This window comes from Sphaerodactylus townsendi, linkage group LG08 (assembly GCF_021028975.2).
Source record: "Sphaerodactylus townsendi isolate TG3544 linkage group LG08, MPM_Stown_v2.3, whole genome shotgun sequence".
Taxonomy (NCBI): domain Eukaryota; kingdom Metazoa; phylum Chordata; class Lepidosauria; order Squamata; family Sphaerodactylidae; genus Sphaerodactylus; species Sphaerodactylus townsendi.
Genome location: NC_059432.1, coordinates 64931898 through 64953784, shown reverse-complemented (window position 1 = coordinate 64953784; position 21887 = coordinate 64931898). Strand labels below are relative to the sequence as shown.

The 21887-nt window shown below is 45.3% G+C and overlaps 1 protein-coding gene across 1 annotated transcript in view; it reads right to left on the bottom strand.

Moving 5' to 3' along the window:
- Positions 1-19615, bottom strand: part of UBTD1 (ubiquitin domain containing 1) — a 29056-nt gene extending 9441 nt beyond the window's left edge. The window contains exon 1 of the mRNA XM_048506314.1: positions 19140-19615. Within this exon, the coding sequence (XP_048362271.1) occupies positions 19140-19209 (70 nt within the window). The 5' untranslated portion in view covers positions 19210-19615. The remainder of the gene's footprint in view (positions 1-19139) is intronic.
- Between the last annotated feature and the right edge of the window lie 2272 nt (positions 19616-21887).

The window sequence follows — 21887 nt, the reverse complement described above, 5'->3', positions numbered from 1 at the left end:
TGTATATATTTTAGTACCAGTGTCTATGACTGTGAGCAATGGCGGGCAGGTTTTGTATGCTTGTTTTGTATGTTTATTTTATGCCAATAAAGGCTTGTTATTACTGGAGACCCCAAATCTTTCCTTTGATCACCAGTTGGAAATCCCAAATAGCCCCTTCAGACTTCTAACAAGTTCTCAACTGCTGTGCATGTGTTCAAACTTTTGTTTACAGTCCAAACAGCTAGAAGTGCAATATTTTAAAATCAAAACTGAGGATTTCCCAGCATAGGCGGAGCTACCACAAGGTGGCGGCAGCGGGGGACAAACGCCCCGGGCGTGGGGGCAGAGAATCGCATCCCCACCCCTCCGGCCACCTCCGCAGCAGCCCCCACAGACCGGAGCAGGCTGCTTTTTTAGCTTTAAAAAGGTGGGTGAGGGGTGTTTGGGGGGCAGGGCATGCAGGGAGGGGGAGCTGTCATTTCACCCCGGGTGCCATTTCCCCTTCCTATGGCACTGTTTCCCAGGAATCCAAATGCTAAAACAGACACAGGATATACATTGTTCTGATGACCCTCATGCAACCCTAACCCTTGCTCCTCTAACCACCACCTCATTTCGCCCCTTTATCCAACAGGAAAGCCTCCTTCAGATTCAAGGGGAGTCCAGGGCCCTCCCTGTGGGTACACTCATTCCTAGAATTATTGCTCAGTCAGTTCTTCCCTGGGAAGGAGGCAAAAGAACACCAGCTTCCTGAGCTGACCCTGCCCTGGCTGGCTCTGGAAGGGGATTTCATTTGAAGCCAGCTGTATAAGGAGCTTGTGCTGCGGGTTTAAGTCTAATTAGAGGTGGTCAGAGGGTGAAAAAAGGCCAGGGCAAGGCAAGTTTTCAGAATGAGGAAACATCTCTGAAAAAGCAAGAGCCTGACAAATGCCCTTTCCTCAATGTATTCCACATTGAGGCTTCCACAGCCAGATTCAACTGGTTGTGGTGGGTTTTCCGGGCTGTGTGGCCGTGGTCTGGTAGATCTTGTTCCTAACGTTTCGCCTGCATCTGTGGCTGGCATCTTCAGAGGTGTATCACAGAGGGAAGTGTGTTCTCACTGTGATACACCTCTGAAGACACCGGCCACAGATGCAGGCAAAATGTTATGAACAAGATCTACCGGACCATGGCCACACAGCCTGGAAAACCCACCACAACCAGCCCTTTCCTCAGTTTCCTGAGATGTAAGCAAACCCTTGGCCCTTGTGGGTACCAGCTTCTTCCTCATCTTTGATGCATTTCCTGGCTGGTAAAAGGTCAGACTAAAAGCACTTTGGTTAGAGGAACTTTATCTGTAAAGATGCGTGGGGATGTTTCGAGGCAGACCTGGCAATAGAACTGCCAAATTTACATAGTTTAAAGAAGAACTATCACTTATTCATTTATTATGTATTTTTAAAATGTGCCTTTAAAAAAAAAACCTATTGCTTAGTATGAAGTCTGAACTACAAGAAACGCTAAGCTCCTAATTATCAGCTTGGTATAAAATCAGTTACATGGCACCTTTAGTGACGACCTGTGAAATAGGAGACAGTATTAGGCCAGCGGGAGCTGTTGAAACTCCCAAATGCAAGCATCTTTCTCCAGGCTCCTTCTAATGTGTTAACAAAAACCTTGCCTTGATCGCCAGCTGAACAGAGAGGGCTGTTGATGACCCAAGGGGCCTCAGGCAGATTATGCTGACTTCTCCCCACCCCCAGCTATGTTAAACTCGTCACCTAAATTAGCTTTAGAACAACTGACCCAATAGTGCAAGAAGTAGCGCCCATTGTGAGAGACAGAAAATACTGTTCATTTGGCTCCAGGGAAAACATGCAGACCATTCATGACTAGATTTTTATTGTAGAGATATAACTATTGCTTTCGGAGGAGGCTGGTCCACCGTTTTATATCCCAGGGTCAGCATGTCCATGTCCATCCACACGCCACTCTGCCGTCAGTTAAAGACATGCATGGTAGTCAGGTAAAACCGTTGATATTCTGCCCATCACTTGGACTACATGGAGGCAGCAAAAGAGTGCAGAGGAGCAGCAACACCCAGGGGCACAGCTACAGAAAATGGTGCCTGAGGCAAGAACTAAAACTGTGCTTCCTCCCAAACACCAGACACCCATTTTTTAGATAACTGTATCAAAACAACGCACCCCTTGTCACACACAAACAGGAATGGGGTTTCTGTATATGCAAAGATAGGCTAGAAAACGTAAACTTGCAAAGGAAAAAAAGGAAGAAGAAGAGTTGAATTTATATCTCTACTTTCCCATAAGGAGACTCAAAGGGGCTTACAAACTCCTTTCCCTTCCCTCCTCACAACAAGCACCCTTTGAGATAGGTGGGGCTCAGAGAGCTCAGAAGAACTGTGATTTACCCAAGGTCACCCAGCTGGGGTGTGGTGGAGTGCACAAGCTAATCTGAATTCCCCAGATAAACCTCCACAGCTCAAGCAGCAGAGTGAGGAATCAAACCCAGTTCCTCCAGATTAGAGTACCCTTGCTCTTGACCAATATGCCACTGCTGATATAGAAGGGGAGGGGGAATCTCCAAATAGTCTCATAAGGAGTTCTGGAAGGCTGAAAGCAAGCATGCATCAGATAATGCGGGGCTTTTACATACATGTGGCATTCCCTCTCACACTCCTCCTCCCAAATGGAGAAGGAGGGGCCTGACTTGTAAATCTAACAGCACCAGGCCCAAACACCCCTTGACACTGATGGCTGTTAAGCTGGATCCTCAGCCTTTCAGCTGTGTTAACAAGCAGAAACTGAACAGGCTAAGTTTCCCATGGAGTGCCAACAGGCAAAATCACATTCCTTATCTCTCGCTGGCAGAATTCAGTAGGCTCCATGCTGCTGTGCAGAGGAAAACGGTGGGCACCGCAATAGAGAAAAGTAAGTGTTGCTACTAGCCATCCAGGAAAATATAAATGCTATTTTTTTCAAAGTTGTATGTTTACTAGTGCAGGAAATAATGATTTGGATGAAAGTGGCACTTAAATAACATTATAAACGATAGTGGAGAATCTGCACTACTTTAAAATGTGGAGTGTGTCATGGTTCCCAAGTAACCCCCCCCCCGGCCCACAAACACACAGAGTCCAGTTTTCATGGTTAAAGTTGTATTCCAGAAGTCAAGCATAAAAGTTCTAACACAGTAACAAGTCCACAAAACACAAGTTCAAAAACACAAGTTCAGAGATTCAGGACAAGGTCAAGACAGGAGCAGATCGTTCAAAGCAGGAGCCATAAGGTCAGCAGCAATTCAACATGTTGCTTCCACATAGCTATGCCCGTTCCAGCTGCTTATAAAGGCAAGGCTACTCAGAGGGCTGAAACACTCTGCACCTGCTGGCTGCCTCAGACCTGCCCCTGCAAATACTCATCCTCACTATCCATACAAGGCCTGTGCTGAGCTGCAATGCATATACTTTGTCTTCTGTCCTGTAGGGCCCTGCATGTTCTCCTCTTCTGTTCCTGAAGCTCTGGGGATGAGGGAGGTGAGCAGGCAGGCATCTGGCTTTCCACAGCTTGCTCAGAGCTGGAGGGCTGTTGGGTCACTGCACTGGTGTCCAGCTCTGGGCTTTTGTCTGACCCTACTGAGGCTGCTTCTCCCTGTGCCACTTCTACTATTGACTGTGGACAGGAGGCAGGGTTTCCTGCTGACTCTTCATCAGAGGAGTCCTCAATACCTTCTGGATCCAGCAGGTCCATGACAACACGCTGCTGCAACTTCCACTGCAGTACGCACAACCATACTTACTCATTTCTGGATAAAAAGGTATGAGATCAGCATTAGTTGATTCTGGTCTCTGCCCTTGTTTGGTTCAGAGACTGGGTAGCCACTTCTGGGTTGGGAGATAGAGATGTTGGGGGTGGAGTCTGGGAAGGGCTGGGTCTGTGTGTGTGGGGGGGGGGAAAGGATCTCAGCAGGGGACAATGCCAAAGAGTCCAACTGTCCAAAGCAGCCATTTATCCAAGGGAATTGATCTCTGTCAGCTGGAGATCAATTGTAATAGCAGGAGATCTCCAGGCCCCACCTAGAAATTGGCAACCTACTCTAAGAAGTTGCAAAGAGGAATTCAGTTTACTGCCAGATGTGGGAAAAGCATCTCTGGTCAACACGGACCAGACAACTCAAAAGGAAGTTCTTTCAGCATGATTCCTCAAGAAGCAGATGTTCAGTTCTCGTCTAAAACCAAGAAGACTCACAAAAACAAAGGGCCAGGAACAGATATATGGTATAAATCTCTCTTAGAATAGGTTCCGTCAAGTCCAGTGTTGTCAACTCTTGCAGGCAATGACTATGGGAGCAGCAGTGGCGTAGTGGTTAAGAGCAGGTGAATTCTAATCTGGAGGAACCGGGTTTGATTCCCCGCTCTGCCACTTGAGCTGTGGAGACTTATTTGGGGAATTCAGATTAGCCTGTGCACTCCCACACACGCCAGCTGGGTGACCTTGGGCTAGTCACAGCTTTTAGGAGCTCTCTCAGCCCCACCCACCTCACAGGATGTTTGTTGTGAGGGGGGAAGGGCAAGGAGATTGTAAGCCCCTTTCAGTCTCCTACAGGAGAGAAAGGGGGGATATAAATCCAAACTCTTCTTCTTCTTCTATTTAAGATTTTAGGTAAGGATACTTCCCAGCCCTGTACCCAGAGGTCCTTTTCTGAAAATACAAGGAACTGGACCTTTGATGTTTTGAATTTGAGCATTTGCTCCACAACTGAGCGAGCTAACGTTCCCCCCAAACACTGCAGAATGGGCACCCTTGAGAAAGTAACATGTTTATTATATATTTTTAATTGCTCAGTATAGCCAAAGACCTGGTTGGAAAGTGGATTTTTTCCTGCTTCTCTGTAGCATTGTGGTGTATTCCTGAACCCTCTGGAATTTACCCAGATTTTCTCTGATCTTTCTCGAACCCACTTTGCTCTGAGGTTTTCCACAAGATTTCAGTAAAGCAATTTCCCTATTGTGACAACAGTAAATTGATATAAAAATATTAGGAGGGGTAACTAATACACAGAGGACAGGGTCAGAATTTAAAATGAGCTGGACAGATTAGAGAGTTGGACCGAAACTAAAAAAATAAATTTCAACAGGGAGAAATGTAGGGTACTACACTTAGTAAAAAAAAATGAAATGCACATGTCAGAGATATGCTATCTAGGTGATTGAGATGCATTCCTAACTCAATGTAACTGCTTACAACCAGTAGCGTAGTGCCAAAGGGGAGGGGGGGCACTGTGACGCCCCAGGTGGAGTTGTGAAGGGGACGTGGAAGGGGTGCTCTGGGGTGGGCACCCCAGCTTACAACTATATATCAATGCTGCTATAAGATATATGTAACCAGTCTGCTTCATGTTACCACCACCATCTATGTGGAAAACAGCACAATTGTTAACAAGCACCAAGAGATTAACTTTAAAATCCATTGGTAGCTTGGTACATACAATTTGTTTAAACTGCAGGGTTGCCAGCTCTGGAATAGGAAATACCTAAAGAATTTGGGGTGGAGCCTGGGGAGGGTGGAGTTTGAGAGTGGATGGATCTTAGCCAGATATAATATCATAGAGTCTGCCCAAAGTAATAATTTTCTCCAGGGGACCTGATCTTGGCTGTCTAGAAGTCAACTGTAATAGTGGGAGATCTCCAGGTGCCACCTGGAGGTTAGCAACCTTATTAACCCGTGTTATCATTTCTTCCAATAATCTTGGATAGCAGGCCATTATCACAACATATGTAAAAATTTAGTTAAGACTTGTTCACATTTCCAACATTTATGAGAGCTACTTTCACACGTTTAATTTATGAACTATAAATGGCAAATAAAAACTTTATAGTGGTAGCTTGCAGTTTGAAGTAAATAAAATTTCCTATTCTGTTTTATTAGCAGTTATGCTTAGCCATTTTCCACTTCTCAGTTTAAAACTCCATTTTACAGTAGGCTGTATTTCCAACAGAAGTTGATGGCATTTTTTATAAAAGACCTCTTGTCTTTTTGCTCTCAAGATTAATTCTTCAGAATTACTGTCTGCACTGTATTTAACTTTGTTTCCAGGGATATAATTTATAACACCAATAAAACTGAAGTATATTTTGCCAAGACAGAGGAATTTTGTAATGTGCATTATAAGTAAGGATGTTAATTGAAAGATATTGGAACTGAACCAGTTTTGATACATTTGTTCACATCTCCACTGGATCCTCATCAACAATGAAAAATGGGATTGTTCATAAGACTGATGTTCAACAAGGGCGTAACTAGGGTGGGGAAAGCTGCGGCTTCTGCCCTAGGTGCAGCTTGAAGGGGGTGCCAGGCAGCACACAGCCCCCCTCCCCCCCCACAAGCCCTGCTCCCCTAGAGTTGAACATGGAGTTTGGGGGCAGGGGCACAGTTCAAGGCTGGAGTTGTGTCCAGCATGCTCCGCCCCTGAACTCCATGTTGAGTGGAGGGGGGCACACAGTTCCAGACTGGGCTTGGCCAGGTCAAGCTGTAAGGCCAACCTTGAACTGCAGGTTTGGCCTGCCTGGGTCCAAAGTCCACCGTGACTTCAGAGGCAGAGCTCCCGAGGTGGACCCGGCCAGGGGAGAGCCTGCAGTTCAAGGGTAAGCTCGGCCTGGCTGGGTCCAGCTCCAAACTGCAGACTTCGGTGGTGAAGTCTGCAGTTTAAAGCTAAAACCAACCAAGACCAGCTCTCAACTCCATTGACCCCACAACTCCACATGAAGTTGGGGCGATTGGGAGGCTATGCAATTCAACTCTTGCCCTGGGCACCATCTTTAGATGATATGTCCCAGCTGTGCAATCAATTTTTTCTTTGAATATCTAGATAAATAAGAAAGTTTATACTACTAACATAATATACTACAATGTTATCCTCATTAACCTTAGATTAACATTTACTATAATGTAGGATCTTGGATTAATTCAAGCTGAGTTCCCTAGAAAGCACACAACAAACAGTAGCAACTGTTTTATCTAAACCAGGGGTAGGGAACCTGCAGCTCTCCAGATGTTCAGGAACTGCAATTCCCATCAGCCTCTGTCAGCATGGCCAATTGGCCATGCTGACGGAGAAACTGATGGAATTGCCTGTTTATCTGGAGAGCTGATTCCCTGATCTAAACCAAGCCTCTGAATATGACCAAGAAGCCGGGAAGGGGTAAAACCCTTTGAGCAGCACTACTGAGCAATCTAACACTGGTAGCAAAAGTGCTAAATTGGCTACTTCTTACTGATGCTGTTTCCAATGCTTTGCAATACACTGTGTCAACAGGTTCTTAGGCGGATTCTGCATGGGCCAAAAACAGTGGTGTGAAAACGGTGTAAACCCTTTTATACTGTTTTAAACTATTTTACACCGTTTTCACACCGCTGTTTTTGGCCCATGTGGAATCTGCCTTAGAGTGACATTTCCTTAGGTATTTTAAAGCCTGCTCTCTGCAAATTTTCTAGAAAAAAAATCTGATGCCCCAAACAAAGCATGAACTGATTTCACATATTTATTTGTTTAATTTAGTAATCAATAATTTAAATATATCTAATGTTCTACCTGAATACAATCAAATATGTGAACTGAAACATTTGATTAGAACAAAAACAAAACAAAACCATCCTTGGATCCAGAGTAAAATTTCTGCAAGTGCAAGAAGACAACAACTTTGGATTTATACTCCCCGCTTTCCTCTCCTGTAAGAAGACTCAAAGGGGCTTACAAAGTCCTTTCTCTTCCTCTCCCCACAACAGACTGTTTGTGAGGTAGGTAGGTAGGGCTGAAGGAGTTCTGAAAGAACTACGACTAGCCCAAGGTCTGTAGGAGTGTAGGAGTGGGGAAGCAAATCCAATTCACCAGGTTAGAGCCCACCTGCTCTGAACCACTACACCACTCTGGCAAGGGTATTCACTTGTGGAAAGTGATGTTCTCATCTCCCATCACAGCCCCAAATGCCCCCCAACTCCTGTTATTGAGGGGCTTTGGTTTGCTGCAGGTGGAAGGAAGCATAAAAATCATACTGCATGGGCACACTCCTTGTGCCTGCAAAACAGTCATCTCCACCTAACCCTAACTGTGGTTTAAGCACTATGTAAAAACAAATTCAAAACTTTATACAAAAATTATTTTATTGGAATAACTTGAAAACATTTAGTAATGATATAGTTTGACCTTTGCTTATACACTTTTAGCACACACCTAAAGAACTGTGCATGATGTGTGGTGGATGCATCTGTCGACTCATCCATTTTGACATGATTCAACTTGTTTTAGCAAACTTATGTCATGCTTGCCATGTATTGATATGAGTTAGTATCACACACAAACATATTTAAAAGCAGGGAGGCTTTTATCACCATAATCCTCCCTAGGGAGGTAAGGTCCTTTTCTCTCCCCCAGCATTCCATAAACCAGCTGTCTGCCTTCCTTGTTGGCTATAGGCTTCAAATCATGTCCTCAGTATCACTGCCTCTTTATTTCTCAAAAATACAATCTCCTGCAGTACTGCTGGGACTCTACCCTTACAGGCAGCAAGGGTATTGTGTCTGCAGCACGCCAGAATGGAAGAAGACAAGGCCCAAGTCTGATGGTCTTGGCGAGACATAATTACATATTACAAGAGAAACAAGTTGAGTTCTGCATTGTTTGAGAGATTATGTTAAAACCGTACACATACGGTACACATTTTTGCAGAGCAAGAATACACGACAGCTGGATAGCTGTGAATGTGTGGATAGCTGTGAATGTGAAATATAAGTTACAATAGAAAATCAAGAGTTTAAAAGTTTCTGGGTATGTTCACAATAAGTTCTTGCAGTTCTCTATTTGAAGTGGGAACCATTTAGCAAACTAATGCTACATTTTGAGACCCGGCACTGCAGACCACACAGCATGCCCATCACTTACTACATCACTGGTGGCCAGGACTGAACGCTTGGGAATTAATAGTGCAAGGAGAAGGAAGGGAAGAGAAGGGAATGTGGCCGCTTCACCTTTTCTTTTTTCTGCACTGTAGGGATGAGGAAGCGGCAGATCTTCCTCTCTCAGTTAATGGATTTGAGCCTCACAACCCACACGAGAGAAAGCTGCAACCCTCTTTTGCATCCTAATTCATAGTCTGATCCTCCCGAAGATATTTATGTGTACTAGCTGTTTTTTAAAAGTGTGCAGGTAGATCAAAAGCTAAGCAGAAAATTTGCTGGGAAGAGACAAATGTTTGTAGCAGGTAGTACTGTTACAAAGCTCAGAACTATTTAAATAGGAAATCACCTGCTATTGCAACTATACAATATGCAAAATTAAGGCATGCTCACCAAATATGTAGGCATAGCCAAAAACAGGTATATTTGTAGTTTTGGTTACAACAGGCTAATGTAACTGTTCCTCAGACTGAAACCTGATGTTCCAAATCCCTAAGGTCAAAAAAAAGAATCAAGCATGTAGCCAGAATGAATAAAGGGCATAAGGAACATGGACCATGGACCATAAGGGTGGGGTTTGTGCACCTCTTTGGTCAGGTGTTGTCTTGTCCCATTTCTTGGCAGATAAATAGGGATGCGCTATTCCTAATTACACTAGAAACACTTGTTTACTTTGTTCTGCCAATAAAGTATATTTAGAATGAGTTTTCAGCAGACATGTAAGAAGGCAGTCAGAGTCAGCCTAGAGCAAAGTGCTTAGAAGCAAGCCTTCTACCAAAAGAAATGAGAACAATTTGACAATTCTGAGGCAGGAATATGCCAATACAAAACAGGAACAAGCTATCAATACGAAGGTCACAATGCTAGGGGGCAGTGCAGAAGGAAAGGGAACGCTCAATATTTATGACTGGTTCAGCCCAAATATATTTATGTATCGTGGAAGATATACACATGCCATTCAAGACCTTCTCTAACTATTAAAAACTTAATCCATCCCAAAGCATCACTAAACAGCTTAAAGCCGATTTTGGGATCCATAGGAAATGTTCAACAGCCACCTAAGAAACAGCCCTTGTCCTTTTCTGTCTCTGTCTTGATGATACCTTTGAAACCAGCCTTGCTGTTAAAAAAGGGGATGGGTTGCAACAAGTGCCTTCTTATCACTTACATCTGGAGCATAAGGGCATCTCTCCTTGGCTATACTGCTCTGTGCCCATATAACCTTTTGGTTAGTTTACTATAATGTGATGTTTGTGGAGTTGCCCTTGAAGACAACATGGAAAACTGCAATTAGTGCAGAAGACAGCTGCAAATCTTTTGACTGAGATCCACTGTTGTAAACACATTACACCTTTTCTGGAAACAACTAAAGCTCTTAATGACTGGGGAAACACATATCTTAAGGACTCCTTCTTCTTGTATGGTCCTTTGGGCCAACTGCAGTCATCCAATCAGTTCCTGCTATCCATCTCTTCGTTTAGATATGTTCTTCAGCTCAATCACAGGCCATCTTAGTTAGTACCTCAACTCTGTGGAAAAATCTGCCCAAGCAAGAAAAGACAACATCACCTCTTCCTGCTTTTAGGATACTGTGTACATCTGTGTCTTCTGATATTACTAAGGGTTCTGTTGTTGTAGATGCTAGACTGGTAATTACTGTAATGATTTTAATGTGTTTTTTTACAAGGTTAAGGGGGTTCATTTTATTTATTTTTTTTGCCTTGCAGGCATTTGTTTAGTGCCCTCTTGGATCTTTTTTTTTTTGGGGGGGGGGGGGAATGTCAGAATAAAAATATTCTATAAATGAGCATGTAAAACAATAATGCAGGTGAGGTCCTTTGAATACTCCCAAGGGCTCCATGTGTTCAGTGTGATCATCATGTATATTTCCTGTTCAAAAATTGCATAGGACCAACGACAGAAGTAAGGCCTAATACTAAAGACAGTGACCAGGCAGCAGCAATCCCTGCACCGAAAGGAAAGGGCAAAGGAATGATTCGATAAGTCAGAGCTGAAGAGATGCCTTCTGCAAACAACAGTGGAGCAACAGGGCCTGGGGAAGGGAGAGTCCATTGACAAACAGGCAGGGAATGAGTTGGTTGGGAACCTCAGCAAGCTTGTGAGTGTGTAGGAATGTGTGGCATGTGAATTAGCTCTTACTGGGTAGGCGGGAATCACGTAAGGAATGACTCCTCAACTCAGGAGCCTGAGGGTCTGTCTGAATATTTCCTCTGGATACCAAGAATGCCAAAGGCCAGCTGTGACTGGGCAAATGCCAACTCAGCAACTGCCTGTCTTCAAGAATCTGCCTGGGTGTAAGATCAGCCCCCAATCACATACATCAGCAAGCATCATGACACGATTAGAAGAGGCTGGTGTACCACAAATCCAAGAGTCATCACTGGGGGGAAGCACAGTACAAGTGTTACATCTGCAGAAGGGAACAGCATATACAGCATTTTTGGAAGCAAAATACTATACGTGATGTATAAACATTGCTTCTTAATTCCTTGTCTGAACATGTCCTTCAGGTACAATTGTGGCCACTCTCTTTCTCTCTTGGGCCTTGCCAGAGCCCTTGAAAGACAAACTGCCTTTTGCACAAAAGAGGTATTCTGCAAGAAAAAGAAGAGGAACCAACATTTTCTGAACGGATTGACCACCAGGAACGGCAAACACATGACTAGCTTGCCATGGACAGTTCAGCACCCTGAAGAACTTCACATGATCTGGGAAGTGTCAGAACCAGCTTGTGTCACAAGGGCTATTTTCTTCCCCCAGAACTGTCTTCTGGTTTGAACTGGGCAAAACCAGAGCAGATTCCCAACACGAGCCTCACAAAATTGCCCGCACAGCTCAAGAGCAAGAGAAAGAAAGCAGTGTGCCGACGCGGGGGGGGGGGGGGGGCACATCAACTGACGTCTTGTTGGCACTACTCCCCCTGTGCTGCCTGGCTCAGCATTTTAGGGAGGGGCCATGTGGCTCAACAGACAGGAGGATTATGATGAACAGGCTTTGAGCTGGCTAATAAGACCAGGGCTCATGAGGCAACTAGAGTGGCTAGATAGAAGTGGGGGTAGGGCTCCCTCCCTCACATACACACACCAAGGAACTGGGCGACACTTATCAAAATTAAAGCTGCATGAACCCTCACTTCTATTGTACCATCTTAGAGGCAGCTCATCAACCGTGTTGATGCAAAAATGTGGCAGAACAGGACCCACATGCACAGGATCTTATCTGGGAGCCCTGGAACGTGGTCTCCCAAGTCTGGCCTTTGTACCTGAATACCTCTGCCTTCTCTAGGGCATGCGGGAATGCTGCTCCCTCAAGCAGCACAGTCTAAACTTAAGCTCCCAGCTGTGTACTTGACTTAAGTTGCTCTGCAGGGAGGCATCTGGGCAACACCCCCTGAGCTGAACAAACAAGCAGGCCTGGGCAAGGGGGAGGCAGGTTGGGGACTAATTAACACCTACTTGAGGTGAGGAGCTGCTGCTTGCAGGTGGCAAGTCCAGCCTCATCCGAGGCAGAGAAAGAGGGTGGAAGACACAGAGCTGTCGGCTTTGAAGGATTGCTTACAGCATGAGATGCAGAATGGGGTGGGTCTTTCCCTATATAATCAGTAGGTTAAGCAGAAGGACTGCATCATTTGGGCGTGCACCCAAATGTGTGGGGAGAAAAGAAGACCAGGAGCCTGCTTCGAGCCTGAAGGATCAAAGTACAGCCGTAGTGCAGCCAGACAACAAGCACCATCAAGCACCCAGAGAATTCATTCACACAAATGAGCAAAGCAGTAGACAACCTGCGGCCCCGAACACCTTCTCACCCAAGTCTGGGGTCTGCCACCTCAGTTGGCCCCTCCTTAACATGAATATCATAATTGCAATCAGTTCAGTAAAGGTTTCTGGTCTACAGATCCACTGTTCTAGCCAGCAGGGCTGGTACTACTACTGTCATGATGACCCTTACTCTGAAATACTTGCACACTATTTTATGACTGCAGTTTTTCAACCCTTATATACTGCAAGTGTTGTCTGTCCCTTTCTGGCAAAAGGTTCCAAACTGACCTGCGCTCACAAAGCATCACTTGTCACACTGGTGAAGATCAGGGGCTTGATTTCACATTGAATGTCCACCCACGGCCCTCCAAATTCAGTTTTTTTTCTTTCTGTAAAGGCAGGCCAGCCTTACTTTACATCAGAATAACAACACCAACGGCTGCCGCATGGGCCACAACCCTGCCAACAGGGAAAGGATTCCACTGTCACTTTACAGCAGATCAGTCAGTGGCACCAGTGAAGGCAGAACAGAGAGATCAGACACAGAAGACAAGAAAACAAGAAAGAAGAGAATACCTCTTATGGTGACAAAAGCCCTTGGCTGAATTCAAACATAATATTTTTGTTTAAACGCTCATCCTTCATTAGGCCTATGATGAAGTCCCCACTTCATTAGCCTGCTTTTGTGCACAGAGCCGCTTTGATACACCTATTGCAATGGTGGCAAACCTATGGCACATCTGGAGTGCCATAGGTTTGCCACCATGGACCTATCGGAAGTCAGTGCTTCTTGAACTGGAAGGCATGGCATGTGCCTGCAAGAGGAAGGCATAAACAGCTTTGCCATTACATTTTTCCCAGTCAACCAAAGACCACAGCAATCTCATTGCCAGACTTGCATCCAGATGGTTTATAAACATTCTTTTTCAGAGCATAGATTGTATCTTCGCAGTATGTCGCTCTCCTCCAAGTGGAGCCTGGAATTCTTTCAAAATTACAACTGATCTCCAGCTACAGCAATCAGTTGCCCTGGAGGAAGCACCCGCTTCAGAGGGAAGCTTTCATGGCTTCTCAGCCCTGCCGGGCTCCACCCCCAAATCTTGAGGAATTTCTCAAGCCAGAATTAACCTCCCTACCTGCAGGGATCTCTGAAAAGGACTGAGGATGCTGACTCCTGACTACCGCAGGCCTAGGAAGTTCAAACAGGAGATTGCTCCTCGCTTTCTCATCTATATGGCAGCCATCTAGGCTGTGATGCAAACTTTCTCAAAAGTCAGTATAAAGCAGGTTCTGGAAAGAACACAGAAAAGCTGGGAAGAACTGCGGAGGCACATGAACACACCATGATGTTTCATGGAAGCAGGAAAAGAACCCACTCCCAATACCATCCAAACAGGGGCAAACAACGTTGGGTAAGCCCCAGTGGCTCTAAAAGACAGGGCTTGAAGCCCAGGAGCTCAGCAAAAGGGCAGAGGTACAAAGGAGTGAACAGGATTTGGATAGGTAAAGAAGAAGTCGTCAGTGTGGGGTAGCAGCTGGGCAAGTTCATCAAACATCCCAAATCCAGAGAAAGTTACAGCCTAATCCAGTGGATGTTTATTCATATATTAGTCCGACTATGTTTAATTAGTCTTAATCTCAGGGAAGTATGCACAGAACTGCAACCTTTGTCACACAAGTTAGTCATCATTCATTTAAATACCATTCATTTCAACAGGATTTAAGTGCAATTAACTCCCCCAGAAACCAGAGGGGGGTGAACATAGGTACCTTCAGGCATGGTCAATTTCATACAGTTTAAGAAACACTGTAGCTCAGTACAGGTACTCAGCACCACTGATTTCAGTTAGGACTATATACTTTGCATGATTGCTGGCAAAAGCAGAAAATATATTGCTAAAACCACAATCTCTGGACTTGGAGTTTAGATAAACATTGTACTGGGGGACAACACATTTGGGATGACTTTAAAAACTCTGGTCTTACTAAACCTAAGATTACGTTTTCTGCCTCAGCTGGTCATCCAGCTCAACCCCCACCCCACCCTGTGCCTTCTGCTAAAACATGACATGTAATCCTGCCTTTGTGTCTTTTATGGATCAGATGCAGTCAGCCTCCATTCCAGGAAGGTGTAGCTTACAAGTCCTGTTCTCAACCTATTTATCCGCCCCTCCCCACTTCCTGTTTCTCTTTTTCTGCCTCCTACAAAACAGTAATTATTGCTGGGAGCAACACCGAGGCATTTGCAATCAGTGGCTGAGTGAGCAGAGAGTGCAGGCATGAGTCAGTCCTGCAGGCCCTTGGTGGGGCCAGTTTCTGGTTATCATAGTGTGCACTTTAAAGTCGCATTACTTTCAGAGAAAGAAAACTTCAGTCAGCCTCATAACATGGCACTCAAACTAGCTAATGGGTATCTTCCAGGATACTCCAGGGTGGGTTCACACACTACGACTGGCATGCTTCTTCATGTATGATCAAATTCAATGTGTAGATTCGTTACGTATGGGGCTGACTCAACAGGAGAGCTGTGAAATCCAGAAGGGCAGCCAGTCATGAGATTTTATACACATATCAATAAACCAGGCCCATGTGATAGCAATTTCAGTATTACATTTCCCACACAGAGAGAAACGAGACAGAGGGCTACATTTACAAGAATACAATGTTGAAAGTGACTTTGAGCCTCAGAAAGTTGGGAGAGGAAGACATGAATATCGCTCCACCCATCACCACATGTAGTCACCTCTGAGGTACAATGCAATGACTGACTAACAGCACTGGCCCCATAATTTAGGGCCGGAAGCAGAGATAATACCCTCTAAGTCAACACTGAAGCATAATTATGGTTCTGGAATGTGGAGAAGGCACCAGGGCTCAAGATCCAAGTCTTCTCAGGGCACTATGAGATCTGCAGTGACTTCAAGCAGTCAAGATGGTATCTCCCCACCCCCTTGCAACAGTCCCCTCACAAGAATGTCCTTGCTAGTCTGGCCCTTCACGCAACTTACACCCCTAAGTACCTCGAGACCAGAACTTGGGAGAAACCCACCAGCTACCAAGAAATTTGGCTTAGCAGCAGTGTTTTCAGTGGACATCCTCAGATGATTAATAGAAAGATGTGTTTCCGCTGTTTCTTGAAGATTCAGCTGAGCATACACTGCCTGCGTTTGCAAAATGCCAGCTATACATCACCAGGAGTGTCGACCCAACTTTTTATAAGCAGTTAAGATAAACGCTACCAGGAAGCTTCAGAGCAGCTTCCAGTTTCTATGGGAGAAAGGGTTTCACCCATAAAGAAAATAAGAGCTACTTTCTGTACACATGACAGAGAGGTGAAGCATAAACCTATTGAATGAACAAGAAATAAATAAAAGTTTGACATGCTTATTGTCTACCCTTTTAAATAAAAAGGACTGACCACAGGATGCAAACAAAGGAAACTGTACCTCTTTTAGAACAATATACCATTTCCAGAGAATACCTCCCCTAGTTCTACTTGTCTGTTATAGAAGATGTGAAGTCAATAAGGTCTCATATCCTTTCCTCAATACAGAACCAAGTGTTACAATTTTTTCACAGCCAAGCTATTTCAGGGCTCCCCACAGTTGTGAGTCAAGCAAAACTGCAAATTATGTTAAGAGTTTTTTGTGTAAAAGTATATGCTGAAGAGTAGCCAAAGATGTCCTGGCCTGTGGCACCAAGAACACCACAAAATGCTGTGCCCTTAGAGGCTGGATGATTGTGGGTATGAACATTTCTTAGTCAAAAACCATAGGCATGCCCTGAGCATCCATATAAGGTAGGTTGTTGCCAATGTCAGTTTGTGACCAATAAAACAGCTATTACGGTACCATAGCACTTCAGCCATGTAATCCTGTGATGCAAAATACCGCTACAAATAAGTAAAGCTCTCAGGAAACTGAACAGCAAAATGCGTAGCAACAAGCCCCTCCCTATTCTGCCATGGGCTAGATCCTACTCCTTTTCCAGAAACATGCAAGACAGTACAAATCCAAGTGAGCAGTGTGTGGCTTCTAGCTCAGCAAAGTTTGATGTCTCACAACCTTTTCTGCAGAACACCTCCTTCAGGTAAAGAGAAGACTATTTTGCATAAGGACCAGGAACTTCATGGCCAGTCTGCCCATTTTCGATCCACTTCTATCCAGCATCATCACCATTCCTCAAGTGCGGAGATCTCAGCTTTGTGGGACTAGGATGGGGCCAGATGGAGTTACTGCACCACTATGTTATCAGTAGGTTAAAAAAAAGTTATTTAGCTGCCACCATAGAAACTACACTGACATGCCACCAAAGACCTCTCTATTGCTGAAAAGTCAAGACTGTTCTGTCACCAAAAATTCTGCATCCGTATGTGTGTACTGATGCCAAGTACTGCTGATGAGCTTGCTGGGTTAAGGCTGTTTCTGTTATTGATCCAACTGATGCAGCAGCAGCGGAGAGCGAGACAGAGCTATTATGAAAGGGAACCGACTGCGTTCTTGAGTGACGTAAACTAAGAAATGTCAGACCAGGCCATAAAGTCTTGTGCACATGGACACACCACACAAAGTAACAGTAAAGTCTATGCCAGCAGCAGTCCTCCCACCTTGCAGAAGAGGTACAAGGCCTTTGAGTTGGAATTTAAATGTAATGGCCAACTGCTGAAAGTGTAGGTTTAAGGGTTAATATTCGGTGTAGAAGAAACTGGAACTCTGTATGAAATAAGTACTTGATAATTTGTTGAAGTTCTGTCTTTGTGAATGTTTTGGACTTTTGTTTTGAAGTAAAAATAACTTTTTTGGGGGGTGGAATATAAAGAACAGTAGAGGTAGATGATGCTTTTAAAACCCATCTAGTCTAACACCTGCTCAATGCAGAAAATCCAAAGTTAAAATGTCCCTGACAGATGGCTGTCCAGTATTTGCTTGAAAATTTCCAGTAACATCCCATCCCAACAGCCTGTGTGATATTGGGGTGAGAGTGTTGTACCAAGATCCAGGTTCAAATCTCCACTCTGTCACAAACTCACTCAGTAACCTTGGACTGCTCTCTCTCTTTCTCTCTGCCTAACTTACCTTACAGAATTGTTGTGGAGGAGGGGAGAATGATATACATTTCCTGAGCTCCTCAGAGGAAAGGTGGTTTTTTTTAAAGTATTACATAAATAATTCATCAGTTCTATTATCATAGCGCTCTCACTGTTAGAAGGCTGCTTCCTAACATTCAACAGCAATGTACTCTCCTGTAACCTCAGCTCTTTAGAAGATTCAGTCCTCAGGAGCAGAGCAAAACAAGTCTTTGTCCTCTTCTATGAGGCAGCGCTTCAGATATTAGAAGAGTGTGATCATGTCTGATCTCTTCTGAAGGCCAGACAATACTAAGGTCCCTCATGCTTTCCTCACAGGAGTTATCCAGACCCCTCGGTCTGTTTATTGCACGCCCCTGGTCCGGGACCTGTTAGAGTTGGTCTACAACTTTCTTAAAGAGTGGCACCCAGAACTGGGCACGGTTCTCCAGATGCAATCTGACTAATGGAGAGTAGTGACGAAATTTCTAAGGTGCCAACCTCTGCCCCTCCCCACTAACTCCACATAGAAGCAAACAGAGCTTCTTCAAATATTTTTGACCCTAACTTTTAGAGAAGGTCACGTCTTTTAGTTAGTACTGGTGTAAAGATATCGGTCACAAGACATATTCCCAATGTGGCTGCTGCAGACTTTAGAGCCAATTTTGATCAGCCACATAAAGAAAGGTTGCTTTCCTGGCCCAAAAATACTCTGGTCCCAAATCATTCTGACCTGTTCACTGAACTGAGAATTAATACCGCTTAATCTAGCAGCCCATGACATGAAAGCAGCCAACACCCACCCCGTGCACTTGGGTCAGCAGAGGCATGGGAGTCTGCACCTTCAACTCACCTGGTGAGACAGGACAGACCAGCTGGTACATAAAGTGAGAAGGCAAGTTTCCAGGATATCCTCCACTTTTGCTGGACACAGACCTATTGGGTCTGGAGAAGCTGGATGGCTGGGTGCAAGGGGCTTACTATTAACTATAGGACACCAAATTCATCCCTCTCCCCTCTCATAGGACATGCATCCCCCAGTCACTCATACCACTTAAAACAGAGATGATCCACTCCTAGAAGCATATACAGCCCTCGCCTACACATTGTTTTGGGCCACAGTGCCCGTCCAGACGACCATCAGAAATCCTAAGCAGCATAATATAACAGCACCCTGTCCCCAAGCTTGGCATGACTCTCGATGACCAGCCTTGGGTGGGCCTAGGTGGAGAAGGGGAAGTGTCCTTCTTCCGTCGCGGGGGCCAGACTTCGCTTGCGTTCCCGGTCGCCCAACTGCCATGTCTGCTGAGGCTGAGAGGGCGTGGGGGGGGGGGGGGAAGGGGGTACTTCGATGCCGCTCACCTGCTCGCTTGCGCGGGTGCCCGGGGGTGGTCGGCCGCTCCCTGCGTTGCCTCCCTACACAGCTGCCCATGGCGGCAGCCCCAGGCGACGACTCTGAGGGATCCTAGCGCCTGAGCCCTGCTCAGGGCTCTCCCGTCCCGCATGGGGCCGGATCCGCAACCCGCCGTCCGGACAGGCACGCAAACTTTCTGCCGGGTGTTCCTCCTCCTCCTCCTCCTCGGCAGGTCGGGAGTCTCGCGGAACGGGAGGCGTTAATTAGGCTCTTCCTCGATCAGGCGGGATCCAGCCGAGACAGGCCCGAAGGCGACTCCGGCGCTCGCTGCTGGCGGCAGGGCGGTTGCAGCCCTGCCGAGAGCCGGGATTTGAGCCGGGGAGGGTCCCGGCCGGCCCTGGGAGACACTCGGGGCTCCTCCTTCTCCAGGTGAGCATGTGACTCGGCGGCAGGAGTCCGCCCACCGCTCCGCCTCTCTCGGCCAAGCCCTGGAAGAGGATCGGCCGTGACCCGAACCTCAATCCTGCAGGGAGGAGCGGGCGAGACGGAGTGGGATCTGCTGGCCTGGGGATTAAACGGATTTCCGCACAGTTCCCAGCCTCTGTGGACTCCGTCCTTTCAGTGCAACTCAGTCGCCACACGCTCGCTCGACCTCAGGCTGGATTTAGGGTAGCAAGATTTATGCGAAGCCCAACTCTCCTCGTTGCAAATGCGAGGGAAGTCCGTGGGCCTGGCTCTACCTAAGGCCCAGTCAATGTATACCACCTTGCCTTGCAGGTGGCACCGACTGTAAAACGCAAGGGTCTTGGGTGCGGGAGTGGACGACCTGTGGATTTTGTGGCAGCCCCGTCCCGCGGTGTTGACAGTGGAAGGCCTCTGCCCTTTTAAAATATCAACTCTTCCTTCATATCCATAATCAAACCCTACCTTCTGTGTAAAGCATTTGCTTTAACCAAGGGGGGCATTCGTCTTCCTGCCGATCAGCGTTCGAAATACAGAATGCGAAATATAACCTTCCCCTTCAAAATCTGCCCTATTTTTCTTAGTTATTTTTTCCCAGTGTCAATTATGCCCCTCGCTGTTACTTCTTTGCCTCCACAATCTCTGTTGTTTCTCCCTTGATTCTTGTTTTTCCCCTAATTCTCTGCTCTTTGATGGATCTTCCACTTCTGGAATTTGGGGATTTTTAAAACTTATTTTGTAAATGTACATTTAATGCCATTAAGTCACAAAACAGTAACAAGCAACACTAATACAGCCTGCTGTTGTGGGTATTCCAGGTTGTGTGGCCATGGTCTGGTAATTTTTGCTCCTAATGTTTTGCCTGCATCTACAGCTGGCATCTTCAGAGGCATGTAAGATATGTTTTGTGACATACCTTTGAAGATGTCAGCTACAGATGCGAGTGAAACATTAGGATCAAAAACTACCAGACCATGGCCACACAGCCTGGAAAATAATAGTCAGTTATTCTGGCTTTGAAAGCCTTCAACAGTACAATAATACACTATTAAATATCTGAGCCACTCATATAGCTTGCAAAGAAAAAGATCTGCCTGTGCATATGTTGCAGAGGAAGTGGTGTGGAAGCTGCCATTCTAGGGTGTTAACTGGCAAAACCTGTCCTCTGATTCCTGCAGGTGGGCTGTTTAATGATAGGAGTGGTTGTAGACCCAAAACTTCAGATGGTAATATGGCAAGCAATGCAATTAAAAAAAAAGCATTGTAAATTTAAAGTAAAGGCCATCCTAGGCAAAATACAAATATATGTCCAAATATAACCCTCTCAAATGGGGGGCATGTACACAAGCTTGTGGCATGACTTTTCATGGATGGCAGTCCTGTGCAGATTTCCCCATGTAATCCCTTTTCCTGTTGCACTTTTTGAAAGTCAGTGCTGACATAGTTTAAACTTTCAGTGTACTCACAGCCTGATTCTGTGCAAATATAGGTGTGCTGATCTCTGCATAAGCTTGGGTTGTAAAGAACAGAAAATAATAGGTCTCTCTGGTCATCTTATGCTCATTGTACCACCCTTTAGCAATAATATATTTTCATCCCTGTTTTTGATTCTGAACAAAGAAGCACAAGTACATAGCACAAGTGCTTCTTGTTCAGATTACACCTGGGCCCAAATTGGTTTCCCTTTGCTGCTTTTAACTTTTTTGGTTCCAGCCCATCCTTGGTAGCAGCCCTATGCCAAAAGGGAATTTGGGTATGTATCATTGTTGCAGTCTCTTGACACATTCCTTTCTCTTGACTTTCTTCCAAGGGAAATATTAGAAATAATACCCCTTATCCTGTTGAAGAATGCATGTTACACCCATTTGCATATTGTAAAAGGTATTCAAACTGATCCTTGCTTCTCACTGAAGAACTTATGTATGTGCATAAGTACTGTCAAGTTGCAACTGACTTATGGTGAACCCAGGCTTTCAAGGCAAGTGAGAAGCGGAGGTGGTTTGCCATTGCATTCTTCTGCAGAGTCTTCCTCAGTGGTCTCCAAGATCTGACGACATCAGGCTATACTATGCCACCTTTCCTTCCTGACAACTTTAACAAGCTAGCAATTTTAACTAGCAAAGGCAGACTGCAGACTTTTGAAAGACAAATAGGTAGGGTAGGCAGAATTACTTTGCTGAGACTTACCCATTGTACCACTAAAATTCATCAGAACAGACACATTCCATAGGTTTTAGGGCTTTTAAAAATTATTTGTGGCCCTAGCACAAAACATCCTATTCATGTTGGGCCTA